We start from the raw sequence: 20,416 nt of genomic DNA on the forward strand, positions 1-20,416 counted from the left end.
TCCTGGTTAATCTTTTGGGCGGTTTTCTGTTTAAAGAACAGTTGCTTACTAACCTAGTGTTATTTTGCTTGAAATATATAAATTAAACTTGTCTGTATAGTGTCAATCTAAGTCATTCTCTTCTATTGTAAGTCATTCTTTTCCAATCTCGTGTCTGATGTGTGAGTACAATTTGAGTGTAATCATTTCTTCAAAGAAGTTGTTGAAGGATGAATTGGTCATCAATAGATGCACAGATACATATTACACAAAATAGACAATAAGAAACCTAGGAAGGAAACAAAAAGGCTACACATCCCTCCAGCAGCCCACATAAGGGTAAGCAGGAACAATCATGCAGCCTGCAAGAAAACCAAGCTCGGAGAGCACAAAGGACCCGACAATCATGTAGAAAAATAGTCTAATCAAGGAATCACCAATGAGAAAACCACTTCCCCACCAAAGTGGCAGAGCAAGTACTACATATAAATAGGCAGCAAACCCCGCACTCACTTGCATTGATGATGTTACCTAGTTGGATAATGAAATGTCTTCAAGCAAGCATCCAAGCTCAGCAGTAAGAACTCCCCACCGTTCAATCCTGAACTATAGGTATTCTCTTCCATTGAATATAAACTCCCAGAATTGCTTAGCAGTATCCTATGGGTAACTACCAGTTTCTAAATATTTTGACTTTTAGAATTAACTCTGTTTCTGTAATCATGCTGTAATTAGTTTTATAGGCTAATTTGTTTTTCCTTTGCTTAGAATTGATTTCCTGCACTTTGTAATGATTAGGTTAGGTAACTATCACTCACATATTTTTTAAGGAAAAGCAAATGGTCCCTGCTTCTTGAGTGGAGGAGGGACAATTAGGCTAGTGACAGATACTGGATCAGGGATATTTTTTAAATTATTGTAATGTGGCCTTAATATCTGACTATGGCTGAGGCATCCGATGCTGATGGTTGCCCTGATTGGCTTCATAGAAGGACAGGTCCTTTGTGTGAATTAAGATAGAAATAACCAGAGATAGATATAAATATAGAACCTATTCGTCTTGAAACACATTTATTGCTGATTTTTCTCCCATCTAGTTTTTCTGCATTATTAGAATGCAGCAATAATATATTAGTTATTGGTTGATAGAGATGGGAAGTATTTTTAGCTGCATTTCTGATTATCTTAGTGATGCAAAGCCTATCAAAGCTCAAAGTCACTGAGAGCCCAAGGTGTCTCTTGGTGGTGTAAAGGGTTTGCTCTTGTCTTCCTTCAACATTTTCCTGGCATATGTTCTGAGATTTTGGTCAGTATTTAGTGTTTGAAATCTGAATCCTTGCCCTGTTCTGTACCAAATTCTTTGTAAAATGAAACTGTTAAAAGTTGTCTCAGTTTTCAACCTATTTCTATGTAATTCCATTCCATGTTCTGGATATAAACTATAGAAAAATATAATCCAAATTTTCTATTTTTTAGGTGGCTTTGACCAACTATACATTTGAAAATGTGAGCTTTCATATACTTCATCAGCGTTTCCCACTCTTCACTTCTCGTGTTCTGTCTGATTGGTTTGACAACAAGGCAGACATCTATCGGTAATTGTCTGTAATGAGCATTTTAATTGCCTGGTACTGAATGCAATTATTATATATGTTAAAAAAGAGAAATTATAATTGTAAGTGACATTCTGAAGTTGTAAATCAACAGGTCAGCATTATAGATCAGACCTCCAAATTCATTTTCCTGATGTCATCAGGCACATTTTGTGGTTGATCAAATTGCTTGCAGTCTCCCCCTGATCTTTTTCTCTTCTGTTGGTGTGTGAAAAGGAGAACAGAAGATTAGACTTGCATTCTAGATTAATTGCTGCTTGGAATGCCATTCTGGACCTTGAACACTATTTAGTTGTGGTTTGTTTAGGAAAGACATTGCATGACTGGTGGAATAATAGTGTCCTATATTAACAAATGACTTGAATTTATTAGATTCAATTCATAACAAGTCTCAGTTTTTTTAAAAAAAGGAAGAAATGGACCGTTTCAGTTCATGGCAAGTATGAGGCCTGCTGCTGCTTGTTTTCATAGTGTTTTGTTATATAGCTCTGTTATAAGTCTATTCACTGAATAGTGCCGTGCTATCTAAAAATACATTGCTATACAACTAATTAAGAATACAGTAAGCTTGATAAACCACTCTACTTTTACGTTTAAAATACAATTCTCATGGAATCGGCTGAAATGTATGACAATTACATGATCTGAATTATCAGGTCAATGCTATTGTAAACAAACAGAATTATTTAATCTATTGAATTTGCAATTATTTCACATTGTCTCAAAGCTTCACAAGACAATTTGTATTCTGAGGTAATAGGTGGTAATCAATAACAAAGATATTTGATATTGTCTAAAGATTCACAATGCATCTTCTGTAGCTTTATGGAAATTTGCCACAGAAAAAGGTGGCAGCATTTGGTGATCCTCACGTTCCTCACAACTCTTTTTTTTTTTTTTTACTTTTCACAGAAAGGTATGTTAGGTCACCTAGATACCATCAGCTGATCTCAATAAACTACTTCCTTTCTGAGGTCTAACAGTACCTCCTAAAATGTAGCATGGATTTATTTCTATAAGTAACTGAAACCACAAGTCAGATTTCCAACTGCCTAAGCTTTTACCGTATATCATCATATATCCAAATCAAAGGGCACCAAGGAAATTGTGGCTACAATCTTCCCTGCAACACTAATAATCAAATAAGGGTTACTTTCCCCCCTTCATCTCAAGATTCATCATCTCAAGATTCAAACACATAGTGTACCGGGAAGAGTACAAGCAAAAGGGGCCATGATGTATGACACCACCCCCACCCCCAATCAAGTATTATATATGAGAGAGAAGAAGTTCAGGTCTATATTCACAATAGCCCTGGAGAAAGATACAGCTGCCTGTCTTAATATTGACACAGCTAAATATGAGATTTGCACCTTTGTGGATGAAAAATCTTTTCCATAGTGACTGTAGAGAAAGCCAGTAGTATGAATAGATCTGAAATACATAAGTTCATATTTCAGTAGAGCCATCATATAGCAGTTTTGTTAACTTTTGTATCAAAGAGTAATATTGTATTGTTTTTCATTTTTAAAACTCTTAGCAAGTTCTTGGCATTTTTTTTCAAAATACTCTTGTGGTTTAATTTTGAATATTTTACATATTAATGCTTTTATTTTAAAGGTGGAAAATCGTAGATTATTATATTAGTCGTGTTCGTGGGAATATACAGCTATTAGAACAAGTGGACTTGATTGGCAGAACAAGTGAAATGGCAAGGCTGTTTGGAATTCAGTTCTTGCATGTATTGACAAGAGGATCACAGGTAACCTTTAATTGCTTTGATTTAATTGTTTAAAAATGAACATATCCTTTTTAATTTGTGGAGAATTATAGTAAACATAAACAATTACTTTATGTTACAGACAAGCTGTAACATAAAGGCTTTAGCCAATCATTAAAGGCTTTAGCACAGAAACGGCATTGGTCGCATTGGTGGATGATCTCTGGAGGGCTCGGGACAGAGGTTGCTCCTCTATCCTGGTCCTATTAGATCTCTCAGCGGCTTTTGATACCATCGACCATGGTATCTTACTGCACCGGCTGGAGGGGTTAGGAATAGGGGGCACTGTTCTTCGGTGGTTCTCCTCCTTCCTCTCTGACCGTTCGCAGTTTGTGTTGGCAGGGGGGCAGAGGTCGACCTCGAGGCACCTTATTTGTGGGGTGCCGCAAGGGTCAGTCCTCTCACCCCTTCTGTTCAACATTTATGTAAAACCGCTAGGTGAGATCATCCGTGGTTTTGGGGTGAGTGTTCATCAGTATGCTGATGACACACAGCTATACATCTCCACCCCAGACCACCCCAATGATGCCCTTGCTGTGATGTCCCGTTGCCTGGAGGCCGTGCGGATCTGGATGGGGAGAAACAAGCTCAGACTCAACCCCTCCAAGACCGAGTGGCTGTGGCTTCCGGCGTCCCGGTATAGTCAGCTGGTACCATCACTGACAATAGGGGATGAGATCTTGCTCCCCACAGAGAGGGCCCGCAACTTGGGTGTCCTCCTGGATTCACGGTTATCTTTAGTAGATCATTTGACGGCCGTGGCCAGGGGTGCCTTTTATCAGGTTCGCCTGATCCGCCAGTTGCGTCCCTTTCTGGATCGGGACGCCTTGCGCACGGTCACTCATGCCCTAGTTACCTCCCGTATGGACTACTGTAATGCTCTCTACATGGGGCTCCCCTTGAAAAGCACCCGGAGGCTCCAACTGGTCCAGAACGTAGCCGCGCGGGTGATTATGGGCGCAGCTCATTACGCCCATGTAACACCTCTCCTACGCGAGCTGCACTGGCTCCCGGTGGTCTTCCGGGTGCGATTCAAGGTGTTAGTTATCACCTTTAAAGCGCTCCATGGCTTAGGACCTGGGTACCTACGACACCGTCTTTTGCCACCAATAGCCTCCCACCGACCAGTTCGTTCTCACAGGGAGGGACTACTCAGGGTACCGTCAGTCAAATTATGTCGACTGGCGACTCCCAGGGGGAGGGCCTTCTCTGTGGGGGCTCCAACCCTTTGGAATGAACTGCCCCCGGAGATACGGAATATCCCTGATCTCTGTGCTTTCCGCCGTGCCCTCAAGACCCTGATGTTCCAACAGGCAGGGCTAAACATACAAACATGCAAATGATTTTTTAAATGTTATCTAATTCTGGGTTTTATTTAATTGACCAAACTAAGTAACAATTTTAATTAGCAATTTTATGATGTTTGTGTGTCTATATTTTTCTTGACTGTACACCGCCTTGAGTCCTACGGGAGAAAGGCGGTATAGAAATATAATAAATAAATAAATAAATAAATAAATAAATTTATTTTGGTTTCAGGTCTATCCTTCCTCTTTGAGAAGAGAGATAACTAGCCACAAATACTTTTGGTTCCTGAATTAGTTCTAGGGTAGATTATATTTTCTGTTGTCTTATCTCTGGCACTTGCCTTTGGTCTCAGAATTGTGTTCTTGAGTAGATAGGCATTCCTTTGAAAAATAAACATGGGATGCAGCTTTTATTTCCTAATTAATGTTTTATACCAGCTATTGATGCTGGGATCTCCACATTATAGCTTTAATTATTAATATTTGTGAATAAATTGCTCCTGAGTTGTTGGACTTTTGTTCATCATAATGTTGATAAACATGCATTCAATTTCTAGGTTGGATTGCTAATTACTGAGGTTTTTGTTTTATTTAGTATCGTGTGGAATCAATGATGCTACGAATTGCCAAACCAATGAATTACATTGCTGTGACACCTAGCGTTCAACAGCGAGCTCAAATGAGAGCCCCTCAGTGCATTCCTTTAATAATGGAGCCAGAATCCCGTTTCTATAGTAATACTGTCCTTGTGCTAGATTTTCAGTCTCTATACCCATCCATAGTGATAGCATACAATTACTGCTTTTCCACATGCTTGGGACATATTGAAAACTTGGGGAAGTAAGTATTAATCATTTAAATCTCTGTGCATAGTTGTATTACTAATAGAACAAATGATCAACCCTCTTTTTCAGATTACATAAGTGACTATAGAATTCTAGGATACTTAAAATTTCTCTTTTAAAAAACTGTCTTGCCTATAGACAAATAATACAGGTAGTCCTTGTTTAACAAGTAGTTGTTTAACAATGTTCAAATTTACAATGCCTTCAGAAAGAGTGCTTTCTGGCCTGCAAAGCAGTTAAGACCAGTCACAAAATGTCTTTCTCCTTCTCCCTCTCCTCCCTCCCTCTCCCCCCACCTCTCTCTCTCACACACACAAGTACACAGAGTGAGTCACTGTTGAAGGGCTTCCTGCTGTGAGGGAATCTCAGCTCTTGGCTAAGAGCTCTCAGCTCTCAAAGGGCTGCTGATCAGAGTGGAGAGCAAATCTCGGCTCCATATGGAGTTAAGATGTCCTCCCAGCAGGCAGCTCTCTTGGTCTTAACAACTGGGAATGCTGGGATTGTGTCGATCACATGGGCATCTCAATTAATGGCTGTTTTGCTGAAGGACCAAGATTCCAGTCCCAATTGTGATCGTAAATCAGTGACAACCTCTATATATGCAAGTTTTAAAATGCAATATAATTAATTGATATAATTGGCAATTTGGAGAGAGCATTTGCTTAAACAAAAAGAAATAAAGAAAAAAACATGGTGACTGTGCAGATTCAAATATATCATATTTTGCTAATTGTATTAATTTATGACATGATTCATATAAATAGGCTAAAAGGGTACCCCATATAACTCCTAACAATGAATTACAGTTATTACATGAATAATGAAGATTACAAACTATCTTTCTTTTGATCTAAAAAAAGATTAGTAATCTAAACGTATTGAGAGAAATAAGTGAAACAAGTGAGGAGATTTCAGCAACAGAATAGAAACTGGTATTTTTCTCTAGAGAAATTTACGAGCACAACTCTGTGTTCTGTTGCTGATGAATTAAAAGCATCCTATTTTCCCAAACTTGTAATTAATAGCACAGCTTTTATCTGTTGGCTTTATTTTGTAGTGTTATTGTTGAGGATATTGTTGTTTTAGTCTGTTGTAAGAAGTTTGGTATTTTTGCACAATTGAAAAGAGAGGGAAAAATGTATTCATACTTAACTGAAACTAGACAAAAAAGATTGTAAGATAGAAGGAGAAAATAGTAGGCAAAGAAGTGAGTGAATGAGTATAGAGGTTGCAAGCAGGAAAAGCTGGGTCATGAGAGGGACTGAAAAGATGGACTGTTTAGAACCATTCATTCTTCCTTATTTTTTAGAAATGATGAATTTAAATTTGGATGCACATCTCTGAGAGTGTCTCCTGATCTGCTATACCAGCTTCGACATGATATCACAATCTCACCCAGTGGAATAGCTTTTGTTAAGGTACTTTATTTTATTTAGCAAATAATGTTGTGTTTATAAAAGTTACTTTTATTTGTATTTTGTCTTTAATTTTGTCTTTAATTGTAAATAAATTCAGCTTCATACTCTTAATAGTTATGGGAAATAAATTATAGAATTTTAGGGAACATAGTAGGTATTGATAAACAGTATTGAACTTAAAAAAATTAGTCGTCCTTTCAGCATTCAAAAGTGTGATGAGCAGCATTATCTATGGGGACACCCAGGTGTGCTTGGCTTCAGAATGATGTGACACCCAAAGAAGAGATTCATCCCGTGTCAGCCCTTAGGAAGAAAAACAAGGGAGAAGGTTCTCTCTGATTCTGATTCTTACTGATTCATAGATTTTTAAAAAAATTTAAAGTAAGAAACTCAGTTTTAACCAGAAATTGGATAGAGAATTGAAAAAGAAATAATACAAAATTCTCCTGCTTTGACTTTGTTGGATCCCTTTCCTATTATTAACCACAAGTTAATCTTCTTCCCCTAAGAAAAGTAAAAAGTAACAGGCAAAGGAGAGCTTTAGTGAAATGAAAGGACTGCTTAAGGGCTATCATATGAGGCTATCATATTCTCAAAAGGCAAGTTGACCAGATAAGAAATTGAGTAGAAAGTGGACATTGTATTTGAACTCCCAAATGCCAACCACAAAATTCAGCCACAAAGTACTCAAAAAGTACAAAATGAGCCGAGGTGGCGCAGTGGTTAGAGTGCAGTACTGCAGCTACTTTAGCTGACTGCTAGTTCGGCAGATCAGCGGATCAAATCTCACCGGCTCAAGGTTGACTCAGCCTTCCATCCTTCCGAGGTGGGTAAAATGAGGACCCAGATTGTTGGGGGCAATATGCTATTTAGTATACTGAATTTGGTGTAAGCTGCCCAGAGTCCTCGGAGAGTGGGCGGCATAGAAATATGACTAATAAAATAAATAAAAATAATAAATAAATAATAATACTCATTTCACAAAAAGGTAAATTTAATACTCAGATATTAGCTTATTCGCCCATATTGCTGCAGAATTGCAAGTATCGTATCCCTACCCCAAAGAAAGAAATGAAAATAACACATCCTTTCCATAGCTACCCTACTCAGAAGGGGTCCTAAGCTATCCTAAAGAAAGAGGATGGAGCCAAGCTATGTTCCAGTGTATGTATAAATAAATAGAAAAGTTGAGTGGAAACCATGAAGGATGTCAATTAAAGTATTAGAGACATTTGGGGACAGTTTGCCTAAACATATCATTAAGAAAAAGACAGTATTTACATGAGGATTAATAGTGCTATTACTATTATTGCTTTTGTTTTGTAACAGCCTTCTGTAAGAAAGGGTGTACTGCCAAAAATGCTGGAAGAAATTTTAAAGACTAGAATAATGGTGAAGCAATCAATGAAAGCTTACAAATTTGACAAAACTATCACACGAATGCTTGACGCACGTCAGCTTGGTCTTAAACTTATAGCAAACGTCACTTTTGGTTATACTGCTGCTAATTTTTCTGGAAGGATGCCATGTAGTGAAGTAAGTATTTGAAAACAAAATATTAATTTGTTAACAATAATGGAGGCTCATTTTGATGTAGTGCTTAAGGCACTGGAAACCTATCAGATCTACTTCTGCATGAAGCCGAAAGGTGACCTTGAGTCAATCACTCTCAGCCCTAGGAAGAGAGTGATCCTAGGAAGAGGCAAAAACTTCCAGAAAACCCTGCTAAGCAAACTACAGGGACTTGTCCAGGCAGTCATGAGAAGCCAAAAACTGGATCAAAGGCACACACAAATATAGCATAATACATTAGAAGAAAAAAGGCTTGGTTTACTAACTGTAGTACAGGAATACTGATTTAGTTCAGATAATTCTGAGAACACATAGAACACAGAATAACAGGGCTGTAAGCGGGTTGGAGGTTTTCTAGTCAAACCCTTTGCTGATGCAGGAGTCCCTATACCATTTAGACAAATGGTTATTTAATCTCTCTCTTTTTTAAAATATACATTGATATCAATACATGAATAGTGAGGCATCTGGGTAACATTTCTGTGAATACAAGTAGTAGTGATAGTATTAATATTATTCATTATTTAAGTCATACTTATATAATTGTAATGTTACTATACATATTTATATAATATAAATATGTATAAATATAAATATAGGCCTTCATTATTTAATTGTTCAACATTTTAGTCCCCCATTCTAATAACAATAGCAATATCATTAAGACACAAACTGCACAAAACCAAATCCACGGGTATAGAATAGGTGGTACCTGGCTCAATAGAAGCAATTGTGAGAGGGACCTTGGAGTCCTAGTAGACAATCATTTAACTATGAGCCAGCAGTGTGTTGCAACTGTGAAAAAAGCCAACTCATTCCTAGGCTGCTTTAACAGAGGGATAGAATCAAGATCAGGTGAAGGGCTATTACCACAGACCTTGGTAAGAGCGCACTTGGAATATTGCATCTAGTTTTCGTCGCCATGATATAAAAATGTTGAGACTCTAAAAAGAGTGCAGAGAAGCGCAACAAAAATAATCAGGCAACTGAAAGCTAAAACATTAGAACAGTTGCAGGAATTGTGTATGTCTAGTTTAATGAAAAGAAGGACATGGGGTGACATGATAGCAATGTTCCAATATCTAAGGGCTACCACAAAGAAGAGGGGGTGTCAACCTATTAGCGAAAACAAATGAAGGCAGGACAAGAAACAATGGATGGAAACTAATTGAGAGAAACAACCTAGAACTAAGGAGAAATTTCCTGGCAGTTAGAACAATTAATCAGTGGAACTACTTGCTTTCAAAACTTGTGGGTGCTCCAACTCTGGAGATTTTTAAGAAGAGATAGTACAGCCATTCGTCTGGAAAGGTATATAGGGTCTCCTGCTCGAGCAACGTTTTGGACTAGAAGACTTCTAAGGTCGCTTCCAACTCTGCTATTCTGTAATTTTTTTAAGTAAATTACAAATTGTTACAAGACATCGAAACTCCTGTTATAAACCTTTCCAGACATTGAGATCTGCAGTAGAGGTGTTAATGAAATTGTTATTGTCATCCTCTGGGTATTTGCCACAGAGGACAGGATTTTTTCACTTTGTCCTCAAAAGAGCAATTAAAACTGCTTGGGCAGCACTGTTAAACCCATAGATCCAAGGAGTGCCAATTGATGGAAGTAAGAGAAAGGGTCTCTTATCCGTGTAATTTCTGGCTCCAAGGAATAAGTATGTATATACAGTATGCTAATGCATTTTGAATGTAATGATCAGAAAGCTAATTTGAATGTATGTAGATAGATACATTAATAGATTTGTTTAATCATCCATCTATATTTTTACTCTGCTATAAAAATTCTGCAGGATGTGTAGAACAAATCATATAATTTTATAAACAGTAGTAAGAGTATTGTAAATGAATGAAAACTGCATGATTAGGTGAAAGAAAATATTCTAAGATTTTTGTAATATGTTTTTTGAATCTCCAGATTGCTGATAGTATTGTGCACAAAGCCAGAGAGACCTTGGAACGTGCAATAAAATTAGTGAATGATACAAAGAAATGGGGAGCACGGGTTGTATATGGGGACACAGACAGGTAATTAAGAAGAAGCTTGCTAACCAATATTGTGTTTAGTTGTTTTTTGTTCTTTTAATCACATCAGATAGATTCATATGAAACAAACAATGATAAAAAGTTATGATATTTATGTAGTTACTTACCAAGCACATCTAAATTATATTAAAGTAAGCAAAATATCTTTACAATCCCCAAGACATGTCACAACTTTTGAGCACCTCTAACGTTTGGAAATTGAAAGTTGAAAAATTTGACATGTCATATAATATAAGAACTTTTGAATCTGTATAAGAATTTAGTTCAAACAGTAGAATAGAAAGTTGGCAGAATTTTTTCTCCAAGAAAAGGCAAAATTAGAACTAAAGGACTAAAGTAAGCAGAAACAGTCTGGATATCTAGAACTGTAATTTGTGCAAAAGTGCCCGTATCCCGTTTGCCATGTTATAAACTCTTATTGTGCTGCTTAAACAATTATGGGAAAAATTAAATACCCAATTCATTTGTTTTAGCATGTTTGTACTACTGAAAGGAGCTACCAAGGAACAGTCATTTAAAATTGGTCAAGAAATTGCTGAAGCAGTCACAGCTACCAATCCCAAACCAGTCAAATTGAAGTTTGAAAAGGTAAGACAAGTTTTAAAAGATATTTTTGCACTCGATAGTTTTACTATTCATTTCTTCATGTAACATTTCAAAGCATTTTAATTTTATAACAATTTCACTGTGTTTATATTTATTAGACTAAATTAGGAGTCTTTCACATGTTCACAGCATATGAAATAGGTATTTCACCATTGACTTCTACAAGTAGACCTTGACTTAACAATCATTCATTCAGCGATCGTTTGAAAGGCCTTAAATTGGTGCCGGAAGCGTCATTGAAGAGCCATTGAAGCGTCCCCACAGCCATGTGACCAGAATTCAGGCACTTGGTAGCCTGCCCTTACTTACCACTGGAAGGATGCTTCAATTCCCCCACCAGTCTATCTCTCCTTCCATCTATAACCTTTTGGCTCCCTGCATTCCATGGCCTCTGCTGCCCTAACTGACCTTTACCATCTTCTTGCTCCCTCTGTGGCCAAATTTGCTTAGCCTCGCCCTTCGTAAAACAGCTGCTGGCCTCATGAAACTTTTCTTTCAAGGTTGCTGGTGGCAGTTTCTTTGTAACACCTGTGGAAGATGGCCTTGAGAAGGGCCAGGATGGGCATGTATTGTGGTAGCAAATAGATGGCAAAGATTAGTTTGGGCAACAGAGTTCTGGAGGACAAAAGCCTTTTCAGGGCAGGGTGGAACTGGGGCTGGGGTTGGGCTTCGCACAGCACAAAGGGACTTTCTGGTGCGGCACAGCTCTGTGGTGCTTTCCTTAGCTACAGAGCTATGACACAACAGGAAGCTCCTTGGGACTATGCGAAGCCAAGCCTGGCCCAACCCATTAGCATGGCACAAAGGGCAGTCTTCCAGGTACTACAGCAACTAATTTTGCAAATAGAATTCAAAGCCTGTCACATATGGAGGTTGTCACTCAGAGTCTAAATTAAATGCTTTGTTGGAAGATTACAACTAAGCTCTTTTTATTAAGGGTATATAGTTTTAGAAACGTGCATTTTTGATACAAGTTTGCAATTTCTAATGTTTGTTTCCCTATTATAGGTTTATTTGCCATGTATATTGCAAACCAAAAAGAGATATGTTGGTTATATGTATGAAACGTTGGATCAGAAAGATCCAGTATTTGATGCAAAAGGCATAGAAACTGTCAGAAGAGATGCTTGTCCTGCTGTTTCCAAGGTAAAATAGACATGAAGTATGCATTTTTGTTAGCGGGTTCATTCTTTAGTTGATGAAAGTACCAATTGTAAAAAGAGGGATGACTTCCTTGTAAATTGCCCAGAGTATTTGATAATACACAAGTGCAGTAATGTTGCCAAATGCCACCATCATTTCAAGTATCTTTAATTGAATTTTGAAAGGACAACTGAAAACATGCTTGCTTTTTCTTTTCCAGATACTTGAGCGTTCCATTAAACTACTATTTGAAACACGTGATATAAGTCATATCAAGCAATATGTGCAAAATCAGTGCATGAAATTATTGGAAGGGAAGGCTAGCATGCAAGACTTCATCTTTGCAAAGGAGTACCGAGGAAGTTCTGCATACAGACCTGGTGCTTGTGTTCCAGCTTTAGAGATTACAAGGTAGTAACAATAAGTAATAGGATGTTAATATTTCATTTGATATTAAATCATTTATATTAGGGTGAATAGGAAAACATACTTGGATATCATCCAGGAATATTGAAAGGTGTTTCATTTTATTAAGGTATAAAAAGTAGAGGTTTTTTGTAGATTCACATTTTTACCATCAGCCAGGTCTGAATTCTTATGAATGAATGAATGAATGAATGAATGAATGAATGAATGAATGAATGAATGAATGAATGAATGAATGAATGAATGAATAGCCTTCACTACAGGTAATCCTCAACTTGTAACAGTTCATTTACTGACCATTAGGAGTTGCTGTGAAAAAAGTGACATGACCATTTTTCACACTTAACAACTGTTGCAACATCTCCATGGTCATGTGATCAAAATTCAGATGTTTGGCAACTAGCCTATATTTATAACAGTTACGGTGCCCCAGGGTCATGGGATCACCTTTTGTAACCTTCTGACAAGCAAAGTCAATGGGGAAGCCAGATTCACTCAACAACCGTTTTGCTAACTTAACAACTGCAGTGATTCATTTAACAACTGACAATAAATGTTGTAAAATGGGGCAAAACTCACTTAACAACTATCTCACATAGCAACAGAAATATGGGGCTGAATTGTGGTCGTAGGTTGAGCACTAGCTGTATTTTTATAAATAATTCAAAATGGCGAATATATGAAATACTTTTTCAGCCTCCCATTTCTCCCACAACAACTGCCCTTTAAGGTGGGTTGGGATGAGAGAGAATGACTGGTCTAAAATCACTCAGCCAGCTTTTATTCTTAAGGTTGGTCTACAACTCAACAGTCTCCTGATTTCTAGATAGGAGCATTAACTCCTAGATCAGAGTGGTTCTTATAGCTTTATCTTGTCTTAGTTTCCTTATCTTAGTTTTAAAGTATGGTTCTTTCATTTGTATATTTTGCATAGTAGTAATTGGTAGAAGTAATGTAAAGGAATTGCAAGAAATAAATATAAACTGTCAGATAAAATTAAAGTTTCTTTGAATTTTGGTGTTTCTGTCACTTCCACATGCAGCAGATGGATTTTGAAACCTAATGTTGTTCTCCCCGCAGAAAGATGCTTGCTTATGACCGACGGTCTGAGCCACGTGTTGGTGAAAGAGTTCCGTATGTCATTGTTTATGGCATGCCAGGATTGCCTCTCATACAGTTGGTTAGACGGCCCATTGATGTTTTGCAAGACCCAAATCTGAGGCTGAATGCAACCTACTATATAACCAAGCAGATTCTTCCTCCCCTGGCTAGGATCTTATCTCTCATTGGCATAGATGTTTTCAGTTGGTATAATGAATTACCAAGGGTGAGTACGTGAAATAGTAAATATAATGCATGATTGTAACAGTGGAAGTGAAAAAATGAGGTATATTTACAATATACCAATTTTAAAATGTATCAGATTATCTGGGTTTCAGATTGAATTTAATATTTAAGAGTGGCAAGATTTGAGCTGAATTATTCAACTTCGTTACTTCCTCTTTTACTGCTTCAGATGTCAGAGAATTTTTTAAAGAATTTTTTTCAATACAGCTAGTATTGAATTATTCATCACTAGCTGTATTAAAGAAGCTTCAAATTTCCAGCAGCTGCTTCATTGTGTTAATGGCAGAAATGATGGACCTTTTAGAGAACATCACCATCCTCAAAGCTTCCACCACAATAAATTTTTGAAATATTTATTTATTTATTTATTTATTTATTTATTTATTTATTTATTATTGCAATTTATATGCCGCCTTTCTCCCTAGGAACTCAAGGCGGCTTACAAAATGACAAATTCCAATACAAATCACAATGAAATAAATTAAAATCAACAACCCTATTAAAAACAGTTTAAAATTATAACAGTGTATCCCCAAACGGATCAGTTGAGTTGACGAAAGAGCCATGTCTTCAGCTTGCGACGGAAGGAAAGAAGGTCGGGGGCTATCCGGAGCTCGGTGGGCAATCCATTCCAGAGGGTCGGAAGGGATCCTCCCTCGCTCCCTGATTAAGGAGGGAGTGGGTCACTCTAAACAGGGCTGCTGGGCGGTTTTCTGCAGATGCAATGAGAGTGGCAAAATAGTTACGTTTCGCCACTTCCATCGCCACAAGATAAGACCTAATATGGGTTCTTAGTTGTGTTCGGTCGGACTCGGATCGGGAGGATCTCCAACCACCTTCCAGGCGTCTTTTCCGACGCTTCATTTCCCTGAGCTCCGCGGTGAACCAAGGCGCCGCCCGGGATCTGCATCGGATCAGAGGCCGCAAAGGAGCGATTCGATGCAGGGCCCCCACCACAGCCCGTTCCCAGGCTGCGACAAGGGCTCGGATGAATCGTGAGCTAAGGAGGCGGAAAATGACCCAAGCTCCATCAGGAACCTTTCGGGTTCCATCAGGCGCCTGGGGCGGAACCATCTTACCAGTTCCGCACCCCTGCGACGGGGGATGGCAGTGGGAAAGTCAAACCTAAGGAGGAAATGATCGGTCCATGACAGAGGGTCGATAGATAAAGTCCCCTCCCCACGATCATTTATCCACTGTCCAGAGAGAAAAATCAGGTCGAGTGTGTGTCCTCCAATGTGAGTTGTGCCCTGTACAATCTGAGTTAGGTCCATGGCCGTCATGGAGGTCATGAACTCCCGTACCAACTCAGATGTCTCACCAGCCGACGGCAGGTTGAAATCTCCCACAACCAAAAGGTTGGGTAGTTCCACCGCCAACTCGGCTAAGACATCTAGTAGCGGGCAGGGCTGAGGCCACGCAGCTGGGGGAGAGGTACGTGATCAACAGCCCTGACTGAACTCCAGGGTCCCATTTCAAAAGAAGGGATTCACACCCGCCTATCTGAGGAACAGTGACCTCCCTAGGACAGGAAATATTATTCCTGTAGCTCTTTGATTTAATTTAATTTAACACTTTGGAGATTCCATTGGCTCTCCCTTAAATCAAACCATACCTTCAAAATTGCGAAACTCAAGCTCTCAAAGATAAAATAAATTGGTTGACCTTTGCTAACAGTTCTTGATATGTATTAAGGAACATATAATGACAAGACATAGTGAGGAAAATATAAATGAAGATAAAGTTATGCTGACAGAGGAAAAGCTTTTGTACATATGTATCTTACTAAATATATTTTACTTTATTTGATGTACCATATAGATCCAGAAAGTGTCCACAATGTCTCGCACTGAGCAAGAATGCCGAAAAGGAACAATTTCCCAATATTTCACCACCCTACATTGCCCTGTGTGTGATGAATTAACACAGCATGGAATCTGCAATAAATGTAGGAGCCAACCACAGCATGTTATTGTAATGCTAAATCAGGAAATCAGAGAGTTGGAGCGTAAACATGAACAAATAACCAAGGTGGGAATAAAACTGGTAGAGAATAATAGTCTGTTTAACTTTTTGCAACTGGGACACATTACTCGAAACAAATAATTTATGAATTTTCATAAAAGGTGTTCTGAAAGATTGAGCAGATACTCAGATAAACTAACATGCTAATTGTAACTATTAGACTGGTTTTTAGATGCATGTAGTAGGGAGGCTGGAACTCTTAAAATATTTTAAATTCTAAACCATATAAATTTTATATTCTAAAAGAGTAAGAAGAAAAAAATAATAACATACTTTTTGCATACTTTTTATGTGGAAGGATAGGAGCTTTGTTTAGTGCCTTTACTCAAAGAGAATTTGGGGGATAAGATTTTTTTTAAAATATTTCACATTTTTCTGACAACAGTGATAATGACAAACTGTCAACATGTAAAAATTATGTTGTCATTCAAATGACAACATTATGTAATTCTGTCTCAATGTCTGATGGATACATGACATTTTTGTGATGATGTCAAGCGGCATCCTCCCAAGGACACTAATTGTATAGGATTATGAGAAAGTATGTAAAAATCATTGTGCTCTTCATGGAACCTTATTACAGAGACTGCTTTTTTAAAAAAATTGCTCTTAATTTCTATTGAGAGAGCATTTAAACAAGCAAGAGGCATTTTACATTCAGTTAGAAGCTGGGATGTGCTGATCAGCCTAAATGTGGTTTATATCAATGCTGTATGTTATTCCTTACTCCATTCTGTCAGATTTTTTAAAATTTTTGCTCTAAAGGGGGAGGCTTAGAAGAATTTTAACTAAAAGATAGTTTCTGTGATTTAAAAAAAAAAACCTGGAAGGAAACCCATAATCATTCTGTGCATTTTTCTTTAATACGAATTTCAAAGTACCCAACTTACACCATAGTGAATACTTTCTAAAAATCACATTTTTCAGAAACATGTGTTTTGCATATATCTTTCCCAACTATTGTTCTGTACCAAATATGAGAGCATACAGAATGTACCCTAGTGGATGTCTGTACACTGCTCCTGGTTATGCTGTAATTAGGTCCAGATTGTAAAATATGTCACTTCAAAGGAAAACAGTGGCCGATTTTTTTCCATTCCATTTTTCCCAATTCCCTCTCTCATTGCAACATCCTATGTAGCTACATAGAGGCTACAAGGCTGAAAGCTAGACTGGATAAAAAAAAAATCCCAGATGACTGTTGCCAAGAAAACATTCCAGGTAGTCTTCAACTTACAACCATTTGTTCAGTGATTGTTCAAAGTTACAACCGCAGTGAAAAAAATGACCGGTTTTCATACTTATGACCATTGCAACAACTCCAGAGTCACATGGCACTGGGGCACTTGGCAACTGGCATATACTTATGACAGTTGCATTGTTTGTCTCAGGGTGATGTGATCACCATTTGTAACCTTTCCCAGCCAGCTTCTGTCAGTCAGTCAGTGGAGGAAGCCAGATTCACTTAATGACTGCATGATTCACTTAACAACATTGGCAAAAGAAAAGATCATAAAATGGAGCAAAATTCACTTAACAATTGCCTTGCTTAGCAATGGAAATGTTGAATTCAATTGTGGTCTAAGGCAAGGACTACCTATAATATATTAATATAATCATTACAATTTGGCCTTTGGAGACTTTATCTTTTAGCATATAAAAAGGTTTGATTTATCCAATAAGATTGGATCAGTTCATAGTCCTCTGGATACTGACAAGCATTTTAGGCATGCACTATTTTTCAGTAAATAAACTTATGTCACTATTTTGGAAACTATAGACTTAACGAACGGTTGAGTCCAGTATAGTTTGTTTTAATTTTTAAAGTAATGGCATTCATCCAATGGACCATATGTTCCGTTTACCATTATGTATCCTTAGTAGTCTTCAACACTATGTTTCATTCTGATTTTCAGGGTCCACAGATCTTCAAGGTCTGTGGAAGACCATAGGCTTGAAATGAGTTGATAAGGATTTGGTGGAAATCATGTGTTTTCATGCATGAAATTAGAACCGCCTTGCGTCAATCCTTAGAGGAAGAGTAGACAGTGTAGTTCTTCCCCCCCCCCCCGCCCCGGTCCCAGGCATTCAATACTTACAAACTTTTTTCAAAATCAAGAACTAGAAACTTGAAAGATTGTACAATTTAATGGATTATCAGCATTTTCTTCATTATTTTTTGATAACCACATTACCGTTAACCTGCTTTATGACCATTTGAGATGTTCCTGATCAATGGCCATCTTAGTTTTCCCAGCCTCCTTTTATTTATTTTATTATTACCATATTTATTTATTTTCTCAGTGAGAGGCTGAGAAAATTTAAATGTCTTCTTTTCTATCTGGTCTTGCACATAATTACTTTGAACAGAAATAGCCATATACTGTCTCACGCTAATTATGTATTGTTTCCCAGTTAAGTGTATTTTGCACTAATTAATTATATATTCCTCTAGATATGCAAGAATTGTACAAGTTGCTTTGATCGACAGATACCATGTGTTTCATTGAACTGTCCGGTGCTTTTCAAAGTCTCCAGAGTGAGCCGAGAATTATCTAAGGCACCATATCTTCGTCAACTACTTGATCAGTTTTAGATTGTCTAATGTCACAGGATTCCAGGTGCTATTTTTGTTTTCAATGTTTACCACTCTAAACTGTCCTGCATGGTCCTTCAATTTCATCTTGTCCAGGATTTTCATACATTGTTGACGTGTTCTAAAACTAATGAATGTTTGTTCTAAGTAAATTAAAAATACATTTGATAATCTGTTAATAATCCATTTTTAATGATGCCATTCTTTTGCCTTTTTAACATTGTTTATAAGACAAATGTTGAAAAAACTGTGTTAACATCTTGTAAACCCATTTCAGAATAATAAAAATATTTCCCTGTGGATTTCTGTAGTAATACTGAAAATCTTTGGGAAACTGCTATTGTGTTTTATTGAACTATCAGGATGTGTGTTACTGATAACTCATCAACTTTAAATTTTGACTGCAAAATATTTTGTAAATACACTTTTTTACTTTTCAAATAACTGACTAAAATAATGTGCAATGGATTTTATACAATTTTAAAGTTGATTGGGATATTTCTTCATTTTGCTTGATTCCAAGTAGATTTGTTGTTTTGATGAAACTGCAAACAGTAGTAAGTGTAGCATTTTTGAAACATTTTCTAAAATCACTGTCTTGCTTTGGCTATTAATGGGGGCATTGTGAGGAACTGTGCAAAGACATTTTTGTTATAAAACTGTGGGACTGTTGCAATACTTTAAATAAAAAATCCATTTTTGCTTTTGTATAGACATTTCTATTGCTTCTAAATATGCTTAAATATTTCATTATGTACTGTACAGTTAAAATTTATTTGCCATCATAAGAAAATGTGTATTTAGAATATTTGTATAACTGTATAAAATAAGAAATTATGTGGTCACAGTTCATTTTTTTAATTGGAAATCATTTTGTTTTTAAAAATTATTGCAACCATAGTAAATTTAATAAAATCAAATAAATGTGCATTTTTAAATCTCATTGTAGTTGAACTGGAATGTTTTAAACAATGTTACTAAATTGACATGAATTAAGAGTTCTCTTTAATGAATAGAAATTGCTCAGTGTTGCTATTCAAAAAGCCTGTAATTAATATATAAAATAATAGAAGAATTTACTGAAAGAATACAGCCCTTGAAAATATATGAGCTGGCAAATGCTATAGCCTACTGATCTTTGGAGGAGAAAAATGGCCACAAAAATAGATGATTCAAGCAACTACAGTGAATATAAAATCTCATGAGTTGCACCATAGAATTCTGTTAATAATTGTGTTTATATGATAGGGGAAAATATTACTATCACATTTTTTTCAACATCTTTTTTGCTCTGTAACATCTATAAAAATCTTTTTTAAAAAGTGTTCATCCCAAACTAATCAGTCCAAGTGTCTTATGAAATAAATAGCTTTTAAGTGTTTTTTTTAAAGCCAAGAGGATTGAGACACCCCACCAGGAAAGCAATATATTTCAGTTGTGGGGGCAGACATAGATAATATCTGGCTTCTAGGAAAGGGGATGTGAGGGTCCCCCCCCCCCTCATATTAGGGCTTGGTGCTTATTGTATGCGATTGGTCAAGAAAGATAGTCCCAATAAGTATCCTGGAGTGACTGTAGGATTTTAAAGGTAATGACCAGTATGTTGAATTGGATCTAGAATCAAACCACCAGTCAGTGCAGCAAATGTAGCACAGTTGTCAAGACTATTAAGGTGCACTTACCAGTAGGTAGACAAGTTTCATATTAT

At 37.1% G+C, this 20,416-nt stretch overlaps 1 protein-coding gene across 1 annotated transcript in view; it reads left to right on the top strand.

Moving 5' to 3' along the window:
* Positions 1-19,651, top strand: part of REV3L (REV3 like, DNA directed polymerase zeta catalytic subunit) — an 80,974-nt gene extending 61,323 nt beyond the window's left edge. Inside the window, exons 21-32 of the mRNA XM_070932810.1 lie at positions 1,456-1,574; positions 3,213-3,354; positions 5,275-5,519; positions 6,834-6,942; positions 8,272-8,478; positions 10,438-10,547; positions 11,039-11,153; positions 12,180-12,317; positions 12,535-12,725; positions 13,821-14,067; positions 15,909-16,118; positions 18,568-19,651. Of these exons, the coding sequence (XP_070788911.1) occupies positions 1,456-1,574; positions 3,213-3,354; positions 5,275-5,519; positions 6,834-6,942; positions 8,272-8,478; positions 10,438-10,547; positions 11,039-11,153; positions 12,180-12,317; positions 12,535-12,725; positions 13,821-14,067; positions 15,909-16,118; positions 18,568-18,708 (1,974 nt within the window). The 3' untranslated portion in view covers positions 18,709-19,651. The remainder of the gene's footprint in view (positions 1-1,455; positions 1,575-3,212; positions 3,355-5,274; positions 5,520-6,833; positions 6,943-8,271; positions 8,479-10,437; positions 10,548-11,038; positions 11,154-12,179; positions 12,318-12,534; positions 12,726-13,820; positions 14,068-15,908; positions 16,119-18,567) is intronic.
* Positions 19,652-20,416: the final 765 nt, after the last annotated feature.

Source organism: Pituophis catenifer, unplaced genomic scaffold (assembly GCF_029215685.1).
Source record: "Pituophis catenifer annectens isolate HBS135680 unplaced genomic scaffold, rPitCat1.0.hap2 SCAF_1, whole genome shotgun sequence".
Taxonomy (NCBI): Eukaryota; Metazoa; Chordata; class Lepidosauria; order Squamata; family Colubridae; genus Pituophis; species Pituophis catenifer.